Genomic DNA, 21506 nt, shown 5'->3' with positions numbered 1-21506 from the left:
ATGTGAAGGTGAAGGGACCAGCTAGGTGCTTGGGAAGATACAATAAAAAATAAAAGGTTTAGGTCCTATCCTGAGGGAACTTGCAGTCTAAGTGGGAAGACAGGAAGACATAAATTGTAGGCATGCAGTGGAAGCAGAAGGAAAAGTAATAGGTACTCCTAGAAGTAGAAGTTTTAGGATATGAGGCAAGTCACCATAAAATAACAGCTGGCTTTCTTATATTGGATCTGCAGATCTGCTTCACCAAGACGAGTAAACTGTGTGGGGCTGTTCTGGTGAGTATTTACAGTTCTGAATGAGGAGTGTGGGGAGTTTCTGGGATTAGTGAGTCAGTCATATTTATTGAGTACTTACTGTGTACTGAGCACTGTAGTAAGAGCTTGGGAGAGACAATACAACAATGTAACAGATGCATTCCCTGTCCAAACAGGGAATTTAAAATGGAGAAAAGGGTGCACTTGGTGCCCTGGTTAATATGTAAATGGACAAGGGAGTTATATTTCACTTAATATTTGGATGTTAATAAAACCAGTAACTTTCTGACAAGAAACAATGAACTTCTCTAGAAGATAATATTTTCTGGGAATGCTGTATTGGGGGTTTTTCTCAGTTTTTTCAGAATGCCAGAAGTGTCATCCCATTAAAGACATAACTTTTAGAGTTTTATATCTACATCTCTTCATGGTTGTGTATAGCCTTATTCACCAGTTAGCATTGCTGACCCTTTCACCCCCCCCCCACCCCACCTTGGTGTAAATTTGATTGCAAGCTCCTCACTAGATTATAAACTCCTTGAGGGCAGGGATCATATCTACCAACTGGGATACTATCTACTAAGTCTCTTATAGTCTCCCAAGTGCTTAGTACAGACTATGCACACAATAAGTGCTCAGTAAATCCTATTGAATGATAACAAATCATCATATACAATTTTCTCATGACTGACATGATATTGTCAATGCTATTTTCCTTGAATGTTCTTGTTGCCTAATCATCAATAGTTCTCGTTATTCACCCTAAACCACTCAAGGGAAAATTCGTTTTTCAAGGAAGCATTGGAGATGTAAACTTTTCTCCTTCCTGCTCATTCCTGGTGCCTGGGTGATTTCTTTACCTTCCCAGCGGTTATTACTATGATCCCTTTGAAACTAAAGGGAGTACCTAAAGAGTATTTGGAAATAGGTGATATTTACTAACTGGCAAGAAAACTTGAAATGGATGCTGCCTGTGTGGTTTAATGTGTTTGGGTAAGCTTTTTGAGGGCAGGGATCCTGTCTACCAATTCTATTGTGTGGTGCCCTCTCCAGTGCTCTGCACACAACAAGCATGCCATAAATACCGTTGACTGATTTCCTTTCTTTTTAAAGATTTCTACCTGCAAGTGTCATTTTAATGAAGAACAAAATGCCTGCCTTTCCCTTCCCGTCCTGCAAATGGCCATTTGCAACTCCTGCCGTCTTGATCCTCTTAATTGTGGCAACTTCTGTGTGGAGCCAGAGCAATGAAACCACCCCTCTGCTCTCTAGTAACGGAGAACCATTTCCCTGGCATCAGATGAGACTTCCTCAACACGTCCTCCCCGTTCATTATGAGCTCATGATCCACGCCAATCTCACCACCCTGACCTTCCTAGGATTCACTGAGATCTTAGTTTCCGTCCATCAGACCACCAGTGCCATCATCCTGCACAGCAAAGACCTGCACGTTACCACGGTGACTCTTTGGGAGGGGTCCAGAGCCAGTCACCCCGGGAGAAAGCTGACCGTGTTAGAATATCCTCCGTATGAGCAGGTGGCCCTCGTATCTGCTGAGCCGCTCCATGTCGGACGGCAGTATACGGTAGCCATCGAATACACTGGTACTCTTTCGGAGGGTTTCAGTGGCTTTTATAAAAGCACCTACAAGACTCAAGAAGGTGAAATGAGGTAAAACAACATAATTTCTCCTCAAAGAAAAGGGTGGGGAGGGGGGTCCAATCTGTTTTTTGCCTCTCAATCTATAGACAGCCTGTAAAGAGAACATTTTTTTCCAGCCAGTTTTCTATTTATTTTGTTAATGGTGTGCATGTAGCTTTAATTCTATCTGTTCTGATGACTTTGACACCTGTCTACATTTTTTGTTTTGTTGTCTGCCTCCCCTTCTAGACTGTGAGCCCGTTGTTGGCTAGGGAACACCTCTATATGTTGCCAACTTGTACTTCCCAAGCACTTAGTACAGTGCTCTGCACACAGTAAACGCTCAATAAATACAATTGAATGAATGAAGAAATGCAAGTAGGTGGGGCTTTCTTTCAAACTGATCCAGAAGCTGTATCACAAACTGGACTGTTGCAGTTTACCTTAAATTCTATGCAAAATGGGTCTGTGTTTAGGATGCTAAGAAGTGTGTGGAACAAGTTTTGATTTCATTCAAATTTTTTTTTTTATGTTTTCATGATTTAAGCACTTATGTGCCTGGAACTACTAAGAACTGGGGTAGATACAAGATAATCAGGTCAGATTCAGTCCCTGCCCCATGTGGGGCTCACAGTCTATGAGGGAATAGGATTTAATCCCCATTTCATAGATGAGATGACTGAGGCACAGAGAAGTGAAGTGACTTGCTCAAAGTCACACAGTAGACAAGTGACAGAGCTGGGATTAGAACCCAGGGCCTCTGATTTCCAGGCCTGGGATCTTTCCACTAGGCCACGCTGATTCCTGTTCAGGTATTTGTACCACAGAGCCTGATACCTTAGTGCTTGGCATCCTTTGTATACTACAGATGTTGCTTCGGAACCTCATTATAACTGAACTTTTTCTTGGGTTTTGATCGACTAACATCTTCTTTCTAGAGTTAAAAGAATCTTACTCAACACTCTTATCTCTCTTCCTCTCATTATCTTTCTTCTTTCTCACTTTCTCTCTTTCCTTATTTTCTGCCTTCAGCAGAGGGAACCATAGTTAATGATTAAACCAGATTTATCTGATGTATATGTTCATTTCTTAGCTCTTTACCCTCTGGGGAAATTTTACAGTTCTTTTTCTTTCACTCCCTTTCCTTCTGAATATTTTTGTTTTTGTCCTTAGAGAATGGCCTTTTTTAAAGGTTTTAGCCATTTCTGAAATTGCATGGGCAGCCTGGACCTGTTCAATTCCATGAACTTCAAACAAAGGATGCTCCTGAGATTCACTTTTTATGGGCCAGGCAGACTCTTGGAAGTACCCAAGGGAGGGTTGAGGTTGGATTTGGAGCAGTGAGCAGGGTAGTGGGGGAAGAGAAAAGAAAGCGTCAGCAATAAGGGAACACTGTTTTGAGAGACTTCATGGTAATTTAGATTTCCTAAACCGTTGAGTGGATTATTTTGTGGAATACAAAGCAAAGGGAAATAACGTTTCCTGTGGTTTCATGCAGGACTCTTGCGTCCACCCACTTTGAACCAACGGCAGCCCGTATGGCTTTTCCCTGTTTTGATGAGCCAGCCTTCAAAGCCACTTTTGCGGTTAGGATCAGAAGAGATCCCAGACACTTGGCCCTCTCCAACATGCCAATTGTAAGTTTGATTTCCTTCAGGAGGAACAAGATTGTAAGCTTCTTCAGGGCAGGGATCGTGTCTACCAACTCTGTTGCATTGTACTCTCCCAAGCGTAAGTACAGTGCTCTGCAGACAGTCAGTGCTCAATAAATACCTCAATTGATGGTTTGAAAAAAATCAGGGCTCTGGTGACTCTTTCGTTTTTACCTGCTACAATGACCCCAGGGCACTCAATTAATACTTTTAAAACTGGTAGCAGTTTTGATTTGGGATGAATGATCTATACTATAAAGTTAGAGTTCGTTAGTGGAAAAGGAAGATTTTATTATAGCACATTAAAGGAAATCAATAGAGTTTTCATATGGAATGCTTTTAAAGAACTCATTTTTATTAGTCAAGAGATTATTTTTTGGGTCACGGACTGTTTATCGGGGAACTTTCAGGTACTAAAGCTGGCTAATGAAATGAAGAAAGACATTTGGTTCAGCATGGTACAATGATGTTGGAAAAGTTTTAGCAACTTATTCCCCAGAAAAGGGCTACTTAAGGTTCTCTTGGTTAAATGATGATCAGATTGGATGTGACATTCAGATTTCTAGATTTATTCTGAAACGCCATGGTTTTTATCTTTGATGAGTGGAAGAAAAATGAAAGAATTCTTCCCCTACCAAATCCATTCTCACCCAGTGTTGTATTTGGGAGGATTTTATTCGCCAGCATCATGTCGGTACCTGGATTATTTCTGATAGAGTTCATTATCAGTGGTATTTATTGAGTGCTTACCGTGTGCAGAGCACTGTATGAAGTGCTTGGGAGAGCAGAATACAACCGAGTTGATGGGGGCATTTACTGCCCATAACGAGCTTAATGTCTAACACTCACTCTGCTTCTAGGTGAGATCGGTGAGTGTTGCAGAAGGCCTCATGGAGGACCAGTTTGATGTCACTGTGAAGATGAGCACGTACCTTGTGGCCTTCATTGTTTCAGATTTTAAATCCGTCAGCAAGATGACCAAAAGTGGGATCAAGGTAAATCTCTGATTGTCTTTATTAGATGTCTCCAAACTGGATACTAGAAGAAACACTTGTCGCCTAACACTAACCCTCATTTAAGGTCCAATACTAGGAAAAACTTCAGCTTATGAAAGATAATAGTAATTGTGGTATTAAGCGCTTTATTTGTGCCAAGCACTGTACTAAACACTGGGGTAGATACCAGAAATTCAAATCCGACACAATCCCTGTCTCATATAGGACTCATAGTCTAACTAGGTGGGAGATCATATTTTGAATCCCCATTTTCCAGATAAGGAAACTGAGGCCTAGAGAAGTGAAGTACCTTTCTCAAGGCCACACAGCAGGTAGGTGGCAGAGCCGGGATTAGAACCCAGGTCCCCTGACTCGCAGGTCTGTGCCCTTTCCACTAGACCACATTGCTTCATGGTCACACTAACACTTCCCTGGTGGACGTTGGTTTGGGTAGTTCACTTGAGGAATGACGTTGGTGAAAACTGAGCAAAGTAGCTCAGTAATGATGATGGTATTTGTTAAGCGCTTACTGTGTGCCAAGCACTGTTCTAAGTGCCAAGAGGGATACAAGGTAATCAGGTTGTCCCACATGGGGCTCACAGTCTTAATCCCCATTTTACAGATGAGGTAACTAAGGCACAGAGAAGTGAAGTGACTTGCCCAAAGTCACACAGCTGACAAGTGGCGGAGCCAGGATTAGAACCCATGACTTCTGACTCCCAAGACTCTTTCCACTAAGCCACGCTGCTTCTCAGTGTGACCTTGGGCAAGTCAGTTCACTTTGCTGTGCCTCAGTTATTTCATCTGTAAAATGGGCATTAAATCCTTCTCACTGTGATTTAGACCATGAGCTCCCTGTGGTACAGGACTTGTGTCCAGCTTCTACCCCAGTAGAAGTGTCATGCATCTACCCCAGTGCTTAGAAAAATGATTGACACAGAATAAGCGCTTAACAAATACCATAAAAATACAAACCCCCACCCTTCCCCGCACTGCTGCCAAAACTAGCCCACTTATAGCCAGCAGAGCAGAAAGATACCAGGAGAAAAACAAAATCTGAAGTTCGATGGCAGGGTGGATTTCTTTGTGTGTTTCGATATGAAAGGATAGATATAACAAGTTATTCCTGAGTGATATGCAAAGTAACACAGATTTTCAACCAATAGGTTTAGCACTTTTTTTCTAGAAGGAAATTTGGGGGAAAATTGAGAGAAACTTAAAGGTTAAAAGGTGGAGAAGAGTTTAATTAAAATGGGTTATTTAAAGGACGAGTTTGGGATGTCACACGATCTGATCAAATGAGCTGTGAGCTACCATTACACTGTTCCTTCAGGCATTCATCATTCCACTCCCTCCCTGCCCCAGCTCCCCCCTTATATTCTTCGATTGTAAGCCCCCTAAGGGACAGGGGCCATGTTGAATTTCCATCTGTGTATCTTCTCCCAGCACTTAGTACAGTGCTCTGCACACAGTATGTGCTTTTCAATAATAATACTTGAGGTATTTAAGTGCTTGCTATGTGCCCAGCACAATAATAATAATTATGGTCCTCATTAAGCACTTGCTATTATTATTATTATTGTTATGGTATTTGTTAAGCATTTACTATATGCCAAGCACAGTTCTAAGTGCTTAGGTAAGTACAAGTTAATCAGGTTGGACACAGTCCCTGTCCCACATGGGGCTCTCAGTCTCAATCCCCATTTTACAGAAAAGGTAACTGAGGTCCAGAGAAGTGAAGTGACTTGCCCAAGATCACACCACAGAAAAATGGCAAAGTTGAGGTTAGAACCCGTGACCCGACTCCGACTCAAGTTCTATCCACTACACCGTGCTGCTTTTCCATATTAAGTGCTGGGGTAGATTCAAGACACTCAGGTGTTCGCAGTCTAAATAGGAGGTAGAACAGATATTGAATCCCTATTTTGCAGGTAAGGGAAGTGAGGCACAGAAAAGTTAAGACAGCATATAAAGTGGCAGGTCCAGGATTAGAACCCAGGTCCTCTGACTCTCAGGCTCTTTTTAGTAAAAGGAGCTTATTTTTATAATTTTATATTATTTATTTTTAACCATATATATTTATTTTACAATTTTTTATTAATCTTAATTATTATTAAAATATTATTATTACCAGATCTGTCCAGAAGGTGGCTGTGTACCTAACTCTTTATCTTTCAATAACTGTGATATATGTTAATTGTTTACTAAATGCCAATCATTGTACTAAGCTCTGGGGTGGATGCAAGCTAATCAAGTCCCATATGGGGCTCACAGTCTGTCGGAGGGAGCACAGGAGTATTCCCATTTTGTAGATAAGGGAACTGAGGCACAGCCAGGTTCAGTGACCTGCCCAGTGTCACACAGCAGGTAAGTGGCTGGTCTGGATTAGAACCCAGATCCTCTGACTCTCAGGTCCGTGCTCTTTCCACTAGGCCACGCAGCGTGGCTCAGTGGAAAGAGCACAGGCTTTGGAGTCAGAGGTCATGGGTTCAAATCCTGGCTCTGCCACATGTCTGCTGTGTGACCTTTGGCAAGTCACTTAACTTCTCTGAGCCTCAGTTACCTCATCTGTAAAATGAGGATTAAGACTGTGAGCCCCACGTGGGACAACTTGATCCCATTGTATCCCCCCAGCGCTTAGAACAGTGCTTTGCACATAGTAAGCGCTTAACAAATGCCATCATCATCATCATCATTTAGCCAAGTTGTCTATCTTTTTCAGAACTTTCCCTATAATCTATGATGATTCACTTTAAGAAACTGGTTGATCTGGAACCCTGCAAATATATGAGAAATATGAATATATTGTGGTTCCTCACATGTTCATTGACCCCTTCAAAGAATTCCAGAAGTTTAGTGAAACATAGATTTTCCCTTATCCTGCATAGACTATATGCTCATAATGGTCAGGGATCTCATCTACCGACTTTTTTTTACTCTCCCAAGCTCTTAGTACAGTGCTTTGCACACAGTCAGAGCTCCATAACTACCATTGATGGATTGCATCCTTAATATTTTTTCAAAACCCGGAGCTGGATATCAGAACCAAGTGATATATTCTGCACATTTATACTTTTGAAATAGTGCTTGTCCTATAGATGACCTTGATCTCATCTATCTTGCCGCCGACCTCTAGCCTGGAATGCCCTCCCTCCTCATATCCGACAGACAATTACACTCCTCACCTTCTAAGCCTTATTGAAGGCACATCTCCAAGAGGCCTTCCCTGACTAAGCCATCCTTTCCTCTTCTGTCACTTCCTTGTGTGTTGTCCTAACTTGCTCCCTTTATTCATCCCCACCATGGTTTCCTTTCCCCACAGCACTTATGTACATATCTGTAATTTCTTTATTTCTATTAACATCTGCCTCCCCCTCTAGACTGCAAGCTCGTTGTGAGCAGGGAATGTGCCTGTTATATTGTACTCTCCTGAACACTTAGTACAGTGCTCTGCACACAGTAAGCGCTCAATAGATATGATTGACTGACATGCTAACTCAGGTGCAGAGTACTGCCTGTATAGGTTATTTATTCTCTTTGACGTTGAGGAATATCATCTTTATGAATGTCTTAAAAATGAATGGATTTTTGTTTGTCCTTGCGGAGTAGCTGAAGAGGTCAGATGGCTGGATGTTTTACAGTTTGAATATTGGACAAAAGTAAACCTGCTAATCAGTGAGGTTTCATCTGAGTTTTATGTGTTTTATCTCTCGCGGAGAGATTGGATGACTACAAACCCTTGTGCTTTCTTTTTAGGTTTCCGTGTATGCTGTACCTGAGAAGATAAACCAAACCAGCTATGCGTTAGATGCCGCAGTAACCCTTTTAGAGTTTTATGAGGACTATTTTAGTATTCCCTATCCCCTTCCCAAACAAGGTAATGATTTTGCTGAGGGCATTGCACAAATACAGTACAGGATTTACACTGTTTGGGAGCAGGGATTGTGTCTCCTAGCTTGATTGGTCTCTCCCAAGCACTTAGAGTGCTGGGCACACAATAGGAGCTAAAAATTTCAATGATTAATTTCATTGTCACATTTATTGAGCGCTTACTGTGTGCAGAGCACTGTACTAAGCACTTGGAAAGTACAATAAAGCAATAAAAAGAGGCAATCCCTGCCCACAAAGGGCTTGCATATGAATGAAGCCTAAGGTAAGTGGCTCAGTTGTTTATGTCTTCCATCTGGAGTGGTGTGATGTGAACTGAAATTTCCCAGTTCATAGTTGGAATACCCTGGCAGGTTAGGTTAACAAAAGAGGGTTTCTCCCTAAGCACCAGTTGCCATAGCAATGACCAGGGTGTCAGGGGTTTAGGGGGTATAAGACTCCCGGAGACCTGGTAGGTGTCCATATTAGGGCGAGCAGTGAACACCCTGATCCCCAAATTGAGGGAATAATAACTGTGTTTGGGGTAGATACAATTTAAGAAGATTGGACATAGCCTGAGTCCCACAAGGGGGTCAGGGTCTAAGGGGACTGGTAATGTGAGCAAGGTAATCTGAAATGGTGAATCAAACCATAACACTGAAATCTCCATGTAACAGAATCTTTTTTTCCCCGTGGGAGTTTGTGAAAAAAGAATTGGGTAATAGGAGAGAATGTGTTTTCTTTCACATGATCCTTTAAAGCTGAGAGAGAGAGACAGAGAGAGAAGGGGTGTGTGTGTGTGTGTGTGTGTTTAACTTGGTTTTCTTCCCCCAAATGACTTTGAGAGTTGAGTGTTTTTATTATTATGCTGATAATAGGGGAAGCCGCTTGGCTCAGGGGAAGCAGCATGGCTCAGTGGAAAGAGCATGGGCTTTGGAGTCAGAGGTCAGGGGTTTAAATCCCGGCTCTACCAATTGTCAGCTGTGTGACTTTGGGCAAGTCACTTCTCTGTGCCTCAGTTACCTCATCTGTAAAATGGGGATGAAGACTGTGAGCCCCCTGTGGGACAACTTGATCACCTTGTAACCTCCCCAGCAATTAGAACAGTTCTTTGCACATAGTAAGCACTTAATAAATGCCATCATTATTATTAGTATGCTGATAATGTTTATTATCCATATTCCACTCTGCTGCCTGAATCATTTTCCTTCAAAAACATTCAGACCATGTTTCCCCACTCCTCAAGAACCTCCAGTGGTTGCCCATCCACCTCCGCATCAAACAAAAACTCCTCACCAATTGGCTTTCAAGCACTTAATCACCTTGCCCCCTCCTTCCTCACCTCCCTCCTCTCCTACTACCATCCAACCCACACAGTTTATTCCTCTAATGCTAACCTTTTCACTGTTACCTCCATCTTGTTTATCTCACCGCTGACGTCTCACCCACATCCTACCTCTGGCCTGGAACACCGTCCCCCCACTCATATTGGACAGATAATTGCTCTCTCCCACTTCCAAGAAGCAGTGTGGCTCAGTGGAACGAGCACGGGCTTTGGAGTCAGAGGTCGTGGGTTCAAATCCCGGCTCTGCCACTTATCAGCTGTGTGACTTTGGGCAAATCACTTCACTTCTCTGTGCCTCAGTTACCTCATCTGTAAAATGGGGATTAAGACAGTGAGCCTCCTCTGGGACAACCTGATCACCTTGTAACCTCCCCTGTGCTTAGAACAGTGCTTTGCACATAGTAAGTGCTTAATAAATGCCATTATTATTATTATTCCAAACTTTATTGAAGGCATATCTCCTCTAAGAAGCCCTCCCTGTCTAAGACCTCCTCTCCTCTTCTCCCACTCTCTTCTGTGCCTCTCTTACTTGCTCCCTCCCATCCCCACAGCACATATGTATCTGTAATTTATTTATTTAATAGTAGTAATAGTAATAATAATAATGGTATTTTTTAAGTGCCAAGCACTATTTTAAGCCCTGAGGTAGATACAAGGTAATCAGGTTGTCCCACGTGGGGCTCCCACTCTTAATTCCCATTCTACAGATGAGGCACAGAGAAGTTGTGGCTTGTCCAAGGTCACACAGTGACAAGTTGACAAGTGACAAGTACATTCACAGTCTTCTAGACTGTGAGCCCATTGTTGGGTAGGGACCGTCTCTATATGTTGCCAACTTGTACTTCCCAAGCGCTAAGTACAGTGCTGTGCACACAGTAAGCACTCAATAAATACGATTGAATGACTGAATGAAAGTGGCAGAGCCAGGATTAAAAACCATGTCCTCTGACTCCCAAGCCTGTGCTCTTTCCTCTAAGCCACACTGCTTCTCTTTATTTATCTATTTATATTAATGTCTGTTTCCCTCTTTAGACTGTGAGCTCATTGTGGGCAGGAATGTGTCTGTTTTATATTGTACTTTCCCAAGCGCTTAGTACAGTGCTTTGCACACAGTAAGTTCTCAATAAATATGATTAAATGAATGATTATTTTGTTAAGGTCTTACTATGTGCCAAGTGCTGTACTGTGCAAAATAATCAGGCTAGACATAGTCCCTTGGTCCCATTCCTTTCCCCCCATGGCTCCTTCAGAGGTTGTTACGTCAAGGTGGGGTGGCAGAGGAAGGGAGAAAAGTGCTCTGCACACAGTAAGCGCTCAATATGATTGAATGAATGATATATGTTTTGTTGCTGCCGCCATCTTTAGATCTAGCTGCCATTCCTGACTTTCAGTCCGGGGCCATGGAGAACTGGGGTCTCACCACGTACCGAGAATCTGCTCTGCTGTATGACCCTGAAAAGTCATCTGTGTCAGCCAAGCTGGGGATCACCATGATAGTGGCCCATGAACTGGCCCACCAGGTAATGGAGGAGCAAGAATAATCATTATCATTATTTGTATCATGGTGGTAGCATTTCGCAAGCATTTACCATGTACCAAGCCCTGAAGCAGATATGAGATAATCAGACTAGACACAGTCCCTATCCCTCCATGGGGCTCAGAGTCTAAGCAGGAGGAAGTAGTATTTAATCGCCATTTTACAGATGAGGGAATGGAGTCACAGGGAAGGTAAATGACTTGCCCAAGGTCATACAGCAGACAAGTGGCAGAGCTGGGATTAGAATCCAGGTCCTGTGATTCCCAGGTCCAGGCTCTATCAACAAGGCTTTGCTGCTTCTCAAGGGCTTTGTGGTCTGCTTGCTGAGAGTATTCCTTTAAGCAGTGTGGCCCAGGCCTGGGAGTTAGAAGACCTGGGTATAATCCCGGCTCCATTGCTTGCCTGCTGTGTGACTCTGGGCAAGTCACTTAACTGCTCCATGCCTCAGTTTCCTCCATTGTAAAATGGGGATTTGGTACCTATTCTCTCTTCTACTTAGATTACAAGCCCCATGTGGAACTGGGACTGTGTCCAACCTGATTAACTGGTATCTACTCCAGAACATTGCCTGACACGTAGCAAGTGCTTATCAGATAAAATAAAAAAGAGATTAGGTTTGGAGGTAGCATTTCACCTTGGCTTGGACCATTTTGGAAGTCAGATGCCTCAGTTTCCTCCATTGTAAAATGGGGATTCGGTACCTATTCTCTCTCCTACTTAGATTACAAGCCCCATGTGGAACAGGGACTGTGTCCAACCTGATTAACTGGTATCTACTCCAGAGCATTGCCTGACACATAGCAAGTGCTTATCAAATAAAATAAAAAAGAGATTATGTTTAGGTTTGGAGGTAGCATTTCACCTTGGCTTGGGCCATTTTGGAAGTCAGACTCTGGAATATATCCTGTAGGTATTAGTTTTGATTACCTGAGGTGGAATTGGTTTAGCTCTTACTATAGTGCTATGTAGACAGTTACTTTCCCCATCTTCAAAGTACATATCCTTCAAGAGGCTTTCCCTGAATAAGCCCTCCTTTTCTCTTCACCCATTCCCTCAGTGTCTCCTTGACTTGCTTAATTCATTCCCTCCTCTCAGCCCCACAGCACTTATGTACATATATGTAATTTTTTAATATTAATGTCTGTCTCGTCCTACAGGCTATAAATTTTGTTGGTAGACAATGTCTGTTATAGCGTACTCACCCAAGGGCTTAGTATGGTATTCTGCCTTCAGTAAGAACTCAATAAATTAGATTGACTGTTGCTCCTCATGGGGGAAGGTATGGGGTAATCAGGTCAGATACCATCCCTGCCCCAAATGGGGCTCTCACGTTTGTTGAGGATCCCACATTTCTCAGTAATCTACCCCTTTTTCCCAAGCACTGCTTTTACTCAGAGGTTGCAAACAAATCTCAACTCATTCATGTTTTTTGAATGCTTAGTATGTGCAGAGCGCTGTTCGAAGCTCTTGGAAAAGTACAATACAATAGAGTTGGTAGAAACATTCCATCACGCAAGTTTCTCTCCCTCTAGACTGTAAGCTCAATGTTGCAGGGAATGTGTCTGTTTATTGTTATATTGTACTCTCCCAAGCTCTGCACATAGTAAGGCTTTATAAGTACAACTGAATTAATAAATACGATTGAAGTATCTCTGAGCAGCTTGAAAAATCTTCCCCATCCTTTGGCTGGTGGTCTCTGAGTCCACTCCCGTCTCCTCCATGCCTGCTGGCAACCCTGGTTATCCTTTTTCTTTCAGTGGTTCGGGAACCTCGTCACCATGGAATGGTGGAATGACCTCTGGTTAAATGAAGGATTTGCCAAATTTATGGAGTATGTATCTGTCAGCGTCACCCACCGTGAACTGAAAGTGGTAAGTGCTGGTTTTCGTCGGTCTGCTTTGGGGTTTGCAAAAAGCGGAGGTAATTGATTGATCTTTCACCATGACAAGCTCACTCCCCCAGAGACTTTATGCAGTTTGACTTGAGAGTCATGGAAGTTAATGAGCTTTCAAGATACCCCCAAAAGACTGATTTAGTCCAGATATTGATTCCCAAGATGGTTTGTGAGGGGCGATGGTTTTTATTAGAGGTTCTTCTTCCTCTCGGAATTCTTAAAAGCATGGTGCCAGTAACAACCCATCTCTGCCACATTCTTTTTCCAGACATCCTGTTGATTGCACATTTCAGAAACATTAGTTTCAGACTGCCATCAGCCCCACAGGAGACTACAGTCTAAATCTGATGCATTTTACAATTGAGTTCAAATTTCATTTCATATTCCCCCGGCCCCACAAAGATCAAATAAGTTTTTTGGGAATTGCTAGACTTTTAGCATTTTAGAGCTGGGGCTTTTATTTTAAATAATCCAGCTGCTAGCTGGACTGAATTTTTCCAAGTAGAAAAATTCTTGCTACTTCTTGCTAGAGTGCAGTTCCAGTTCCATAGGTGTGACTTTTATTTTAAGGATTAGAAAAGGATACTTTTTTAATATAATTAAGAAGTACAAAGTCTTTCCCTTCCCTGGCATTTAAGATAATGTCAGAGGAAAAAAGGTAAAACCCCTCTTGCTTCTTGCTACTTGGGAATTTGAAGAATAGGTGTCCCTACCCCTTGCTGGGAACCCTTGTCTCATGAACTTCAGGGAAAAAGGGAAACTAGAGGATGAAGTGCAAACATTTTCCTAATATTAGTAATGATAGTATTTATCCAGCACTTACTGTGTGCAGAGCACTGAACAAAGTGTTGAGAGAATTCCCTGAAGGGACTCCCGGTAAGAAGGATGAGAGGACTGGGAACAAACCTATAAGGAGAGACAAAACAATAAAACACAAAGGCAGAATAAAAAACCAAGGCAGATACCCAAAATGCCCCCACCCCCTGCTCAAGGCCTCAAGGTAGTATGGCTAGAAAAATAGAATTTCAGGTTCCTTATTGGTGAGTTCAACAGTCACAACTGCAGCCACAGCTGCTAGCATTTGTTATAGTATTTGATAATAGTAATAGTAATAAATTGTGGTATTAAGTGCTTACTATGTGTCAAGTACTGTACTTAATGCTGGTAAATAATCAGGCCCCACATTTGAATCCTCATTTTACAGATGAGGGAACTGAGGCACAGAGAAGTTAAATAATTTGCCCAAGGTCCCACAGCAGCCAGTGGATTAGAACTCAAGTCCTGTGACTCACAGGCCCCTGCTCTTTCCACTAGGCCATGCTGCTTCTCAAACATATTAAATTTATTTTATTTTAATCTATTACAGTAATGAAAAGCTTACTGTGTATAGAGCATATAGTTGGGAATTGGACATAGACCCTTTCCTTTAGTGGGCTCAGGAGAAGGAAATGGGGAGAAGGGAGAGGAAAGAGCCAGAGGAGGCAGAGGGTTGGTCAGGATTCGTTCAGTCAGGGGAGGGACCCTAGGGCGAGGGTCCGCACGGCTTTGAGGGGGCAGTTCCATGCGGCTACCCTGGGGGGAGGGAAAGGATCGAGGATTGATGACAGTAACCATAATGAAGAGGAGGACAAGGGATCAGGGTTGTGAAATGGCAAGACTTACCCCCGCTGCTACTGCCCTCCTTGAAACCACAGTTTTGATTGAGAGCCAAGGTGACTCTGTTTTTTTTTCCCTCCTTCCATCAGGAAGATTATTTTTTCGGCAAGTGTTTCGATGCCATGGAAGTGGATGCGTTGAACTCCTCCCACCCAGTCTCTACGCCTGTGGAGAATCCCGCTCAGATTCTGGAAATGTTTGACGACGTCTCCTATGAAAAGGTACTGGCCGATTGCGGCCCCGAAGTTGAGGTTGGATTCCGAAAAGAGCCAGCCCCAGATCTTTACTCAAAGATAAAATAAAAACATAAGGATCCCCATGGATCTCAGCAACTGCCATTAGGAGACACTGCTAGGAGAGGACCGAAGTTAAGTGCTGTACCGTGGATTGGGGAGAGATACAGACATCTTTTAAATAAAGGCTTTTAGAGTTGAAAGCTTAAGTCCATTGAAACCCCTTGTCCAGGTTAGAACCGTTTTAGTATGGGTATTGCACAGGCCACTAGAATTTAGGGAATTTACACCATGAATGCACATTTTTAGACATGATTTTTTTAAACTGTTTTTTACATCTGACATAATTGTACAGATGTACAGATTTATTACTCTATTTATTTTACTTGTACATATTTAATATTCTATTTATTTTGTTAATGATGTGCATCTAGCTTTAATTCTATTTATTCTGATGACTTGACACCTGTCCACATGTTTTGTTTTGTTGTCTGTCTCCCCCTTCTAGACTGTGAGCCTGTTGTTGGGTAGGGACCATCTCTATATGTTGCCAACTTGTACTTCCCAAGCGCTTAGTACAGTGCTCTGCACACAGTAAGTGCTCAATAAATACGACTGAATGAATGAATGAATGAATTGGGATTAATCTGGCCCCTTTCTGACATTGTCTTGGCAGGGGGCTTGTATTTTGAACATGCTAAGGGACTATCTCAGCGCAGATGGATTCAAAGCCGGTATTGTACAGTACCTACAGAAAAACAGCTATAAAAACACAAACAATGAAGACCTGTGGAATAGCATGACAAATGTAAGTGTGCTTCTGCCAACTGTCAGAAGCCAAACATCGGAACCACAAAGGTTTTATCGCCATCCTTGTCATAAACATCGTTGCCCCACCATAAATTCGCTTGTAAAAAAAGTCATGGATTCAGGTTTCAGAAATGAGAGTCAAGTAATCTTTTTCTCTTATCAGATTTGTCCTGACAGTGACCCCCAGGAGAGTGGTGGATTTTGCTCTGGAAGTCAGAGAAAGACTTCAACCTCAGTAAGTCTCCGCAGTCACACCTACCCCTGCCCAGGCATATCTGTCCTCTGCCTTTATCCGCAAGGAATCATTCCCCATATGAACTGTCCCAAGAAAATTGTTCCCTCCCTGAGTTTAAAAAGCTCCAAACGGTATCCCATAATCTTGGCAACTCATTCAACCTAGCTTATTGGGTTCTTCAACTTTGCTCCTGGTGAAGAGTCGCACTGCAGTTTGGCTTTGTCATTTTTTGGGTGGCTGTGATTCCCGTGGAAATGAAGAGTCTCCTCCGAAGATCACAGTCATATCCTTTTCTTCTTAAGAGGTGACAAAAAGATTTTGTTATCCAAGTTCAGTTTGGCTCAGAAAACTTCCCTGTGGCTGCTGCCTTTTTGTCCTGGGCATCTACTCTCATACTAGTAATTATTATTATTTTTATGGGTTTGGTACTTGTTAAACACTTAAAACATGCCAAGTGCTGGGGATAGATCCAGATTAATCAAATTGGACACAGTCCCTATCCCACATGAAGCTCACGGTCTATGTAGGAGGAAATAATAATAATAATCACACTTTTAAATGCTTGTATTAAGGGCTGAGGTGGATAGAAGATTATGAGATTGGCATAGTTGCTTCCCATGTGGGACTCACTATCTGTCTTATCTCCATTTAGCAGATGAATAAACTGAGGTCCAGAGAGATTGTTTAGCTTTCTGGAGCATTCTGCTTTTTTGTTCCTCCCATCCACTGAGTCACTGTTTTCTTGAACAATTGGTAACATCCATCCATGAAGGGCCCAGTTCTTTGTGAGTTCATTTCCAAGTGATGAGGTTATTGCAGCAACCTACTGGCCCACTGAAAGTCTCATGAGAAGCAACGTGGCTCAGTGGAAAGAGCCCGGGCTTTGGAATCAGAGGTCATGGGTTCAAATCCCGGCTCTGCTAATTGTCAGCTGTGTGACTTTTGGCAAGTCACTTAACTTCTCTGTGCCTCAGTTACCTCATCTGTAAAATGGGGATTAAGACTGAGAGCCCCACGTGGGACAATCTGGTCACCTTGTAACCTCCCCAGCGCTTAGAACAGTGCTTTGCACATAGTAAATGCTTAATAAATGCCATTATCATTATTATTATTATACCATCTTACCTATACTGATTCCACTAAGCTCACTGTGGGCAGGGTACACCTCTACCAAATGTGCTGTATTGTACTCTCGCAAGCACTTAGTACAGTGCTCAGCACACAGTAAGCACTCAATACCATTGATTGATTCCAATAGAAATATGTCAGTGGTGTGTTCCTCTCTGTCTCCACTGAGCCCAACTTCCTCCAGGTTGACCAGCTGGTCTGTCCCCAATCCAGTCTGGATTAGCTTCTACCATTTCTAGATTACCCAGGTTAAGACTGCTCTTCCCAGTTTAGTCTCCGTGTTGTCTAGGTCGGTCTTCAGAGCTGGGGTTCAACGGAGTGGGTGTGGGTGTCTGTCTGTGATCCCCTCAGCACTGGACGCAGGAGAGCGTGGATGTGAGGATGATGATGAACACATGGACCCTGCAGAAGGGTTTCCCTCTGATCACCGTCACCATCCGAGGAAAGAATGTGCATCTGAAGCAAGAGCACTATATGAAGGGGAGGGATGCCACTGAGGAAGACAGGTAACACAGACCTTGGCATGATGTAGGGGGCAAGCCAAAATGGACCTTGCTCTCCTTCTTGGGTCCCGTAGAGAATGGGGCACCCTCTCTGTCACAATAATAATTGGAGCATCTGTTAAGCACTTAACATATGCTAAATGCTGGCGCAGATAGAATACAATCAGATTAGAAACAGCCCCTGTTCCTTATGGGGCATACAGTCTTAAGTAATTCATTCAATCATATTTATTGAGCGCTTACTGTGTGCAGAGCACTGTACTAAGCGCTTGGGAAGTACAAGTCGGCAATGTATAGAGACGGTCCCTAACCAACAACGGTCTCACAGTCTAGAATGAATAGTAAATAATGATAATGGTATTTGTGGGAAGGAAAACAGGCATTGGCTTCCCGTTTTACAGATGAGGAAACCAAGGCAGAGAGAAGTGAAGTAACTTGCCCGAGGTTACCCAGCGGGCAGGTGGCAGAGCAGGTTTAGGACCCAGGTCCCCGACTCCAGGCCTGTGCTCTTTCCACTAGGCCATGTTGTTTCCCCTCCCCACCTCCTGCTGCCTCCTCATATCGTTCAGTCTCTACTGACAAAAGCCACTCTGCCCTCTGTGGGCATGTGGGACCACAGTTTGCTGGGTAGATTTGAGCAGGGTGACAGAAGGGCCTACATTTTGAACGGGATTGTCTATTGCTCTCTTTTGGAGGCTGCGGGTTGAGTCTCCTCTGAGCTTAGCGTCAGATTTTCACAGGTTCCCCAGAAGGTCGAGATTCCCAGGCCTCTTCAGGAGCAGTGGGGAAGGAAAGGTCAGGTGGGTGAGGATAGGAGAAGGTAATGGGATGTGTTGTGAGGGAGAAATGGGGAAGGAGCGAGGGTAACCTGCTAGCTGCTGTCCAGACTCCTGATCCCAACAGCTACTGGAGCAAAAGTTCTTCTCAAAGTATCCATTTTCCTTTCGTCCCAGTTCCTTATGGCACGTTCCGCTGACATACATTACCAGCAAATCGGATGCTGTCCAGAGGTTTTTGCTGAAAACAAGAACAGGTAACGAATTACTGAAATGACAAATGGTTTAGGGAGAAAGTATTTGCAAAGTGTTGGAGTTTTGTGGGTTTTTTTCCAAACAAAGCTCTCTTGGCTCATCACCTTTGCTGATCCAAAAGGAAGGTGATGTTTTCTCTTTTAAGGTTGATCTAATAGGATCCATGGTTGTCAATTCACAGCGAAGGGTTGGGGTTTAAATGCCATCTTTCAGGAAGGGGAAAGGAAGGCAAGTTCCTGCCATCATGCATTGAAACTGTTGAATCGCATGCAGCTGAGGAGAATGGGCTGGGTAGAAATCCGCAGGGCACTGCAAACACTTAGAGAAGCAATTGGCTTAATGGATAGAGTACAGGCTTGGGAGTCAGCCTTCTGACCTGAGTTCTAATCCCAGCTCCACCACTTGTCTACTGTGTGACCCTGGGCAAGTCTCTTTTCTTCTCCCTGCCTCAGTTCCCTCATCTGTAAAGTGGGGATAAAGACTGCGAGCCCCATGTGGGACAGGGACGGTGTCCAACCCAATTTGTTTGTATCCACCCCAGCGCTTAGTACAATGCCTGGCACATAGTAAGTGCTTAGCAAGTGTTATTAAAAAAAATTTATGCTAATATCTGACTCCCCCTCTAGACTGTAAACTCATCAGAGAAGAAGCGTGCCTCAGTGGAAGGAGCCCACGCTTGGGAGTCAGAGGTTATGGGTTCTGGTCCCAGCTCTGCCACATGTCTGCTGTGTGACCTTGGGCAAGTCACTTAACTTCTCTGAGCCTCAGTTACCTCATCTGTAAAATGGGGATTAAGACTGAGAGCCCCACGTGGGACAACCCAATCACCTTGTATCCCCCCCAGCGCTTAGAACAGTGCTTCGCACATAGTAAAAGCTTAACAAATATCATTATTATTATTATGGGCAGGGAACATCTCTGCTAATTCTGTCGTACCTCCCAAGTGCTTAGTACAGTGCTCTGCTTGTAGTAAGTGCTCAATAAATACCATTGATTGATGTTTGTTGTAGATGTCCTGATACTCCCTGAAGAGGTGGAATGGATCAAATTCAACGCAGGCATGAGTGGTTACTACATTGTGCATTATGAAGATGGTGGATGGGATTCTTTGATCAGCCTTTTAAAAGAGCAGCCTGAAGCAATCAGCAGTAACGACCGGGCAAGCCTCATTAATAATGCATTCCAGCTTGTCAGGTAAGGTAGGCTTTGCTGCTTCATGGCCTTAGTGGAAAAAGCCCAGGTCTGGGAGCTTTACCTCTAGTTTATGTTCACATCTGTCTCTCCAGCTGGATCCTTAAGGGCCGGGCTCACCAACCCTAGGGTATTATACTTTCCGAAGCATTTAATGCAGTGTTCTGCACTCAGTAAGTAATACTGATTGGTTGACTTCGGGGATATGAATCTCAGCTCTACCACGTGCCGGCTGGGTGAGCTTACATTCTCTGTTCCTCAGGTATCTCATCTGTAAAATGGGGATTAAATTTCTGGTCTCCCTCCCCTTTAGACTGTAAACCTCATGTAGGCCAGGGACCGTGTCTAACAGGATTATTTTATATCTGCCCCAGCATTTTGTGTAGTGCTTGGCAACTAGGAAGTGCTGAACATACTATAAATAGTAAATAGCTTTCCTGATGGCTAATGGGAAGGTGAAAGGGTGTGTGTGTGTGTGTGTGTGTGTGTGTTTTATCCTTGTGAGCTACAGATTGCTTTGAGAGTTTTTAAAATGGTATTAGTGAGCACTTACTATGTGCCAATCAATAGTGTTTATTGAGTGCTTACTATGTGCAGAGCACTGTACTAAGCAGTTGGTAGATTACAGTCAGGCACTATACTAAGTACTTACTATGTGCCAATCAATAGAGTTTATTGAGTGCTTCCTATGTGCAGAGCACTGTACTAAGCAGTTGGTAGATTACAGTCAGGCACTATACTAAATACTGGGGTAGATGATCCTAGCTAATCAGGTTGGACACAATCCCTGTCCCACATGGGGCTCACAGTTTTAATCCCCATTTTACAGAGGAGTTAACTAAGGCCCAGAGAAGTGAAGTGACTTGTCCGAGGTCATGGAGTAGGGATTAGAACCTAGATCCTCTGATTCCCAGGCGTGTGCCCTTTCCACGATGTAACACTGCTCCCCTAAGCTTTGGGATGGTGTCTGCAGCCAGTGTAGATTGAGGGTCCCAGAAGAAACCAGTCTGGACTCTGATCTGCCTCTGTTGTGGCTCAGGGTGAGATGAGGAAGAGGACATGTATTTAATCCCCACTTTAAAGATGATGAAACCAAAACCCAGAAAAATCAAGTGACTAGTCCAAGGTCATAGACCAGACAAGTGGCAGAGGTGGGATTTTATTAATGATATTTTTTTTTTGATGCTATTGATGCCTGTCTACTTGTTTTGTTGTCTGTCTTCCCCCTTCTAGACTGTGAGCCCATTGTTGGATAGGGATTGTCTCTATCTGTTGCCAGATTATTCTTTCCAAGCGCTTAGTACAGTTCTCTGCACAGAGTAAGTGCTCAGTAAATATGAATGAATGAATTAGAATCCAGGCATCACGACCCTTAGATATGTGATCTTTCCACTAGATCATACTGCTTGATGGCCATGCTTCCTTGACCTGATCTAGTAGTTTGGAAATTGAATGAAAATACTTCAGTCATCCAGCCATGGGAGTTTGCCTTAGTTTTCTAGGCTGGGAGAAGAGGTGGCATTTTCCCCCTGCA

The 21506-nt window shown here is 43.3% G+C and overlaps 1 protein-coding gene across 2 annotated transcripts in view; it reads left to right on the top strand.

Annotated features, from left to right (window-relative positions):
* The window catches only part of ERAP1 (endoplasmic reticulum aminopeptidase 1), a 40592-nt gene that overhangs the window by 7764 nt on the left and 11322 nt on the right, over window positions 1-21506 (top strand). For both annotated transcript variants that reach the window (XM_038765953.1, XM_038765954.1), the window contains exons 2-14: window positions 234-275; window positions 1368-1925; window positions 3394-3532; window positions 4408-4542; window positions 8299-8419; window positions 11120-11274; window positions 13049-13162; window positions 14931-15062; window positions 15751-15882; window positions 16048-16119; window positions 17599-17753; window positions 18704-18783; window positions 19792-19975. In XM_038765953.1, coding sequence (XP_038621881.1) covers window positions 1393-1925; window positions 3394-3532; window positions 4408-4542; window positions 8299-8419; window positions 11120-11274; window positions 13049-13162; window positions 14931-15062; window positions 15751-15882; window positions 16048-16119; window positions 17599-17753; window positions 18704-18783; window positions 19792-19975 — 1952 coding nt within the window. In that variant the 5' untranslated portion in view covers window positions 234-275; window positions 1368-1392. The remainder of the gene's footprint in view (window positions 1-233; window positions 276-1367; window positions 1926-3393; window positions 3533-4407; window positions 4543-8298; window positions 8420-11119; window positions 11275-13048; window positions 13163-14930; window positions 15063-15750; window positions 15883-16047; window positions 16120-17598; window positions 17754-18703; window positions 18784-19791; window positions 19976-21506) is intronic.

This window comes from Tachyglossus aculeatus, chromosome 23 (assembly GCF_015852505.1).
Source record: "Tachyglossus aculeatus isolate mTacAcu1 chromosome 23, mTacAcu1.pri, whole genome shotgun sequence".
Classification (NCBI taxonomy): Eukaryota; Metazoa; Chordata; class Mammalia; order Monotremata; family Tachyglossidae; genus Tachyglossus; species Tachyglossus aculeatus.
Note: the sequence above shows the minus strand (reverse complement) of the source record. Positions and strands in the feature narration are given on the sequence as shown.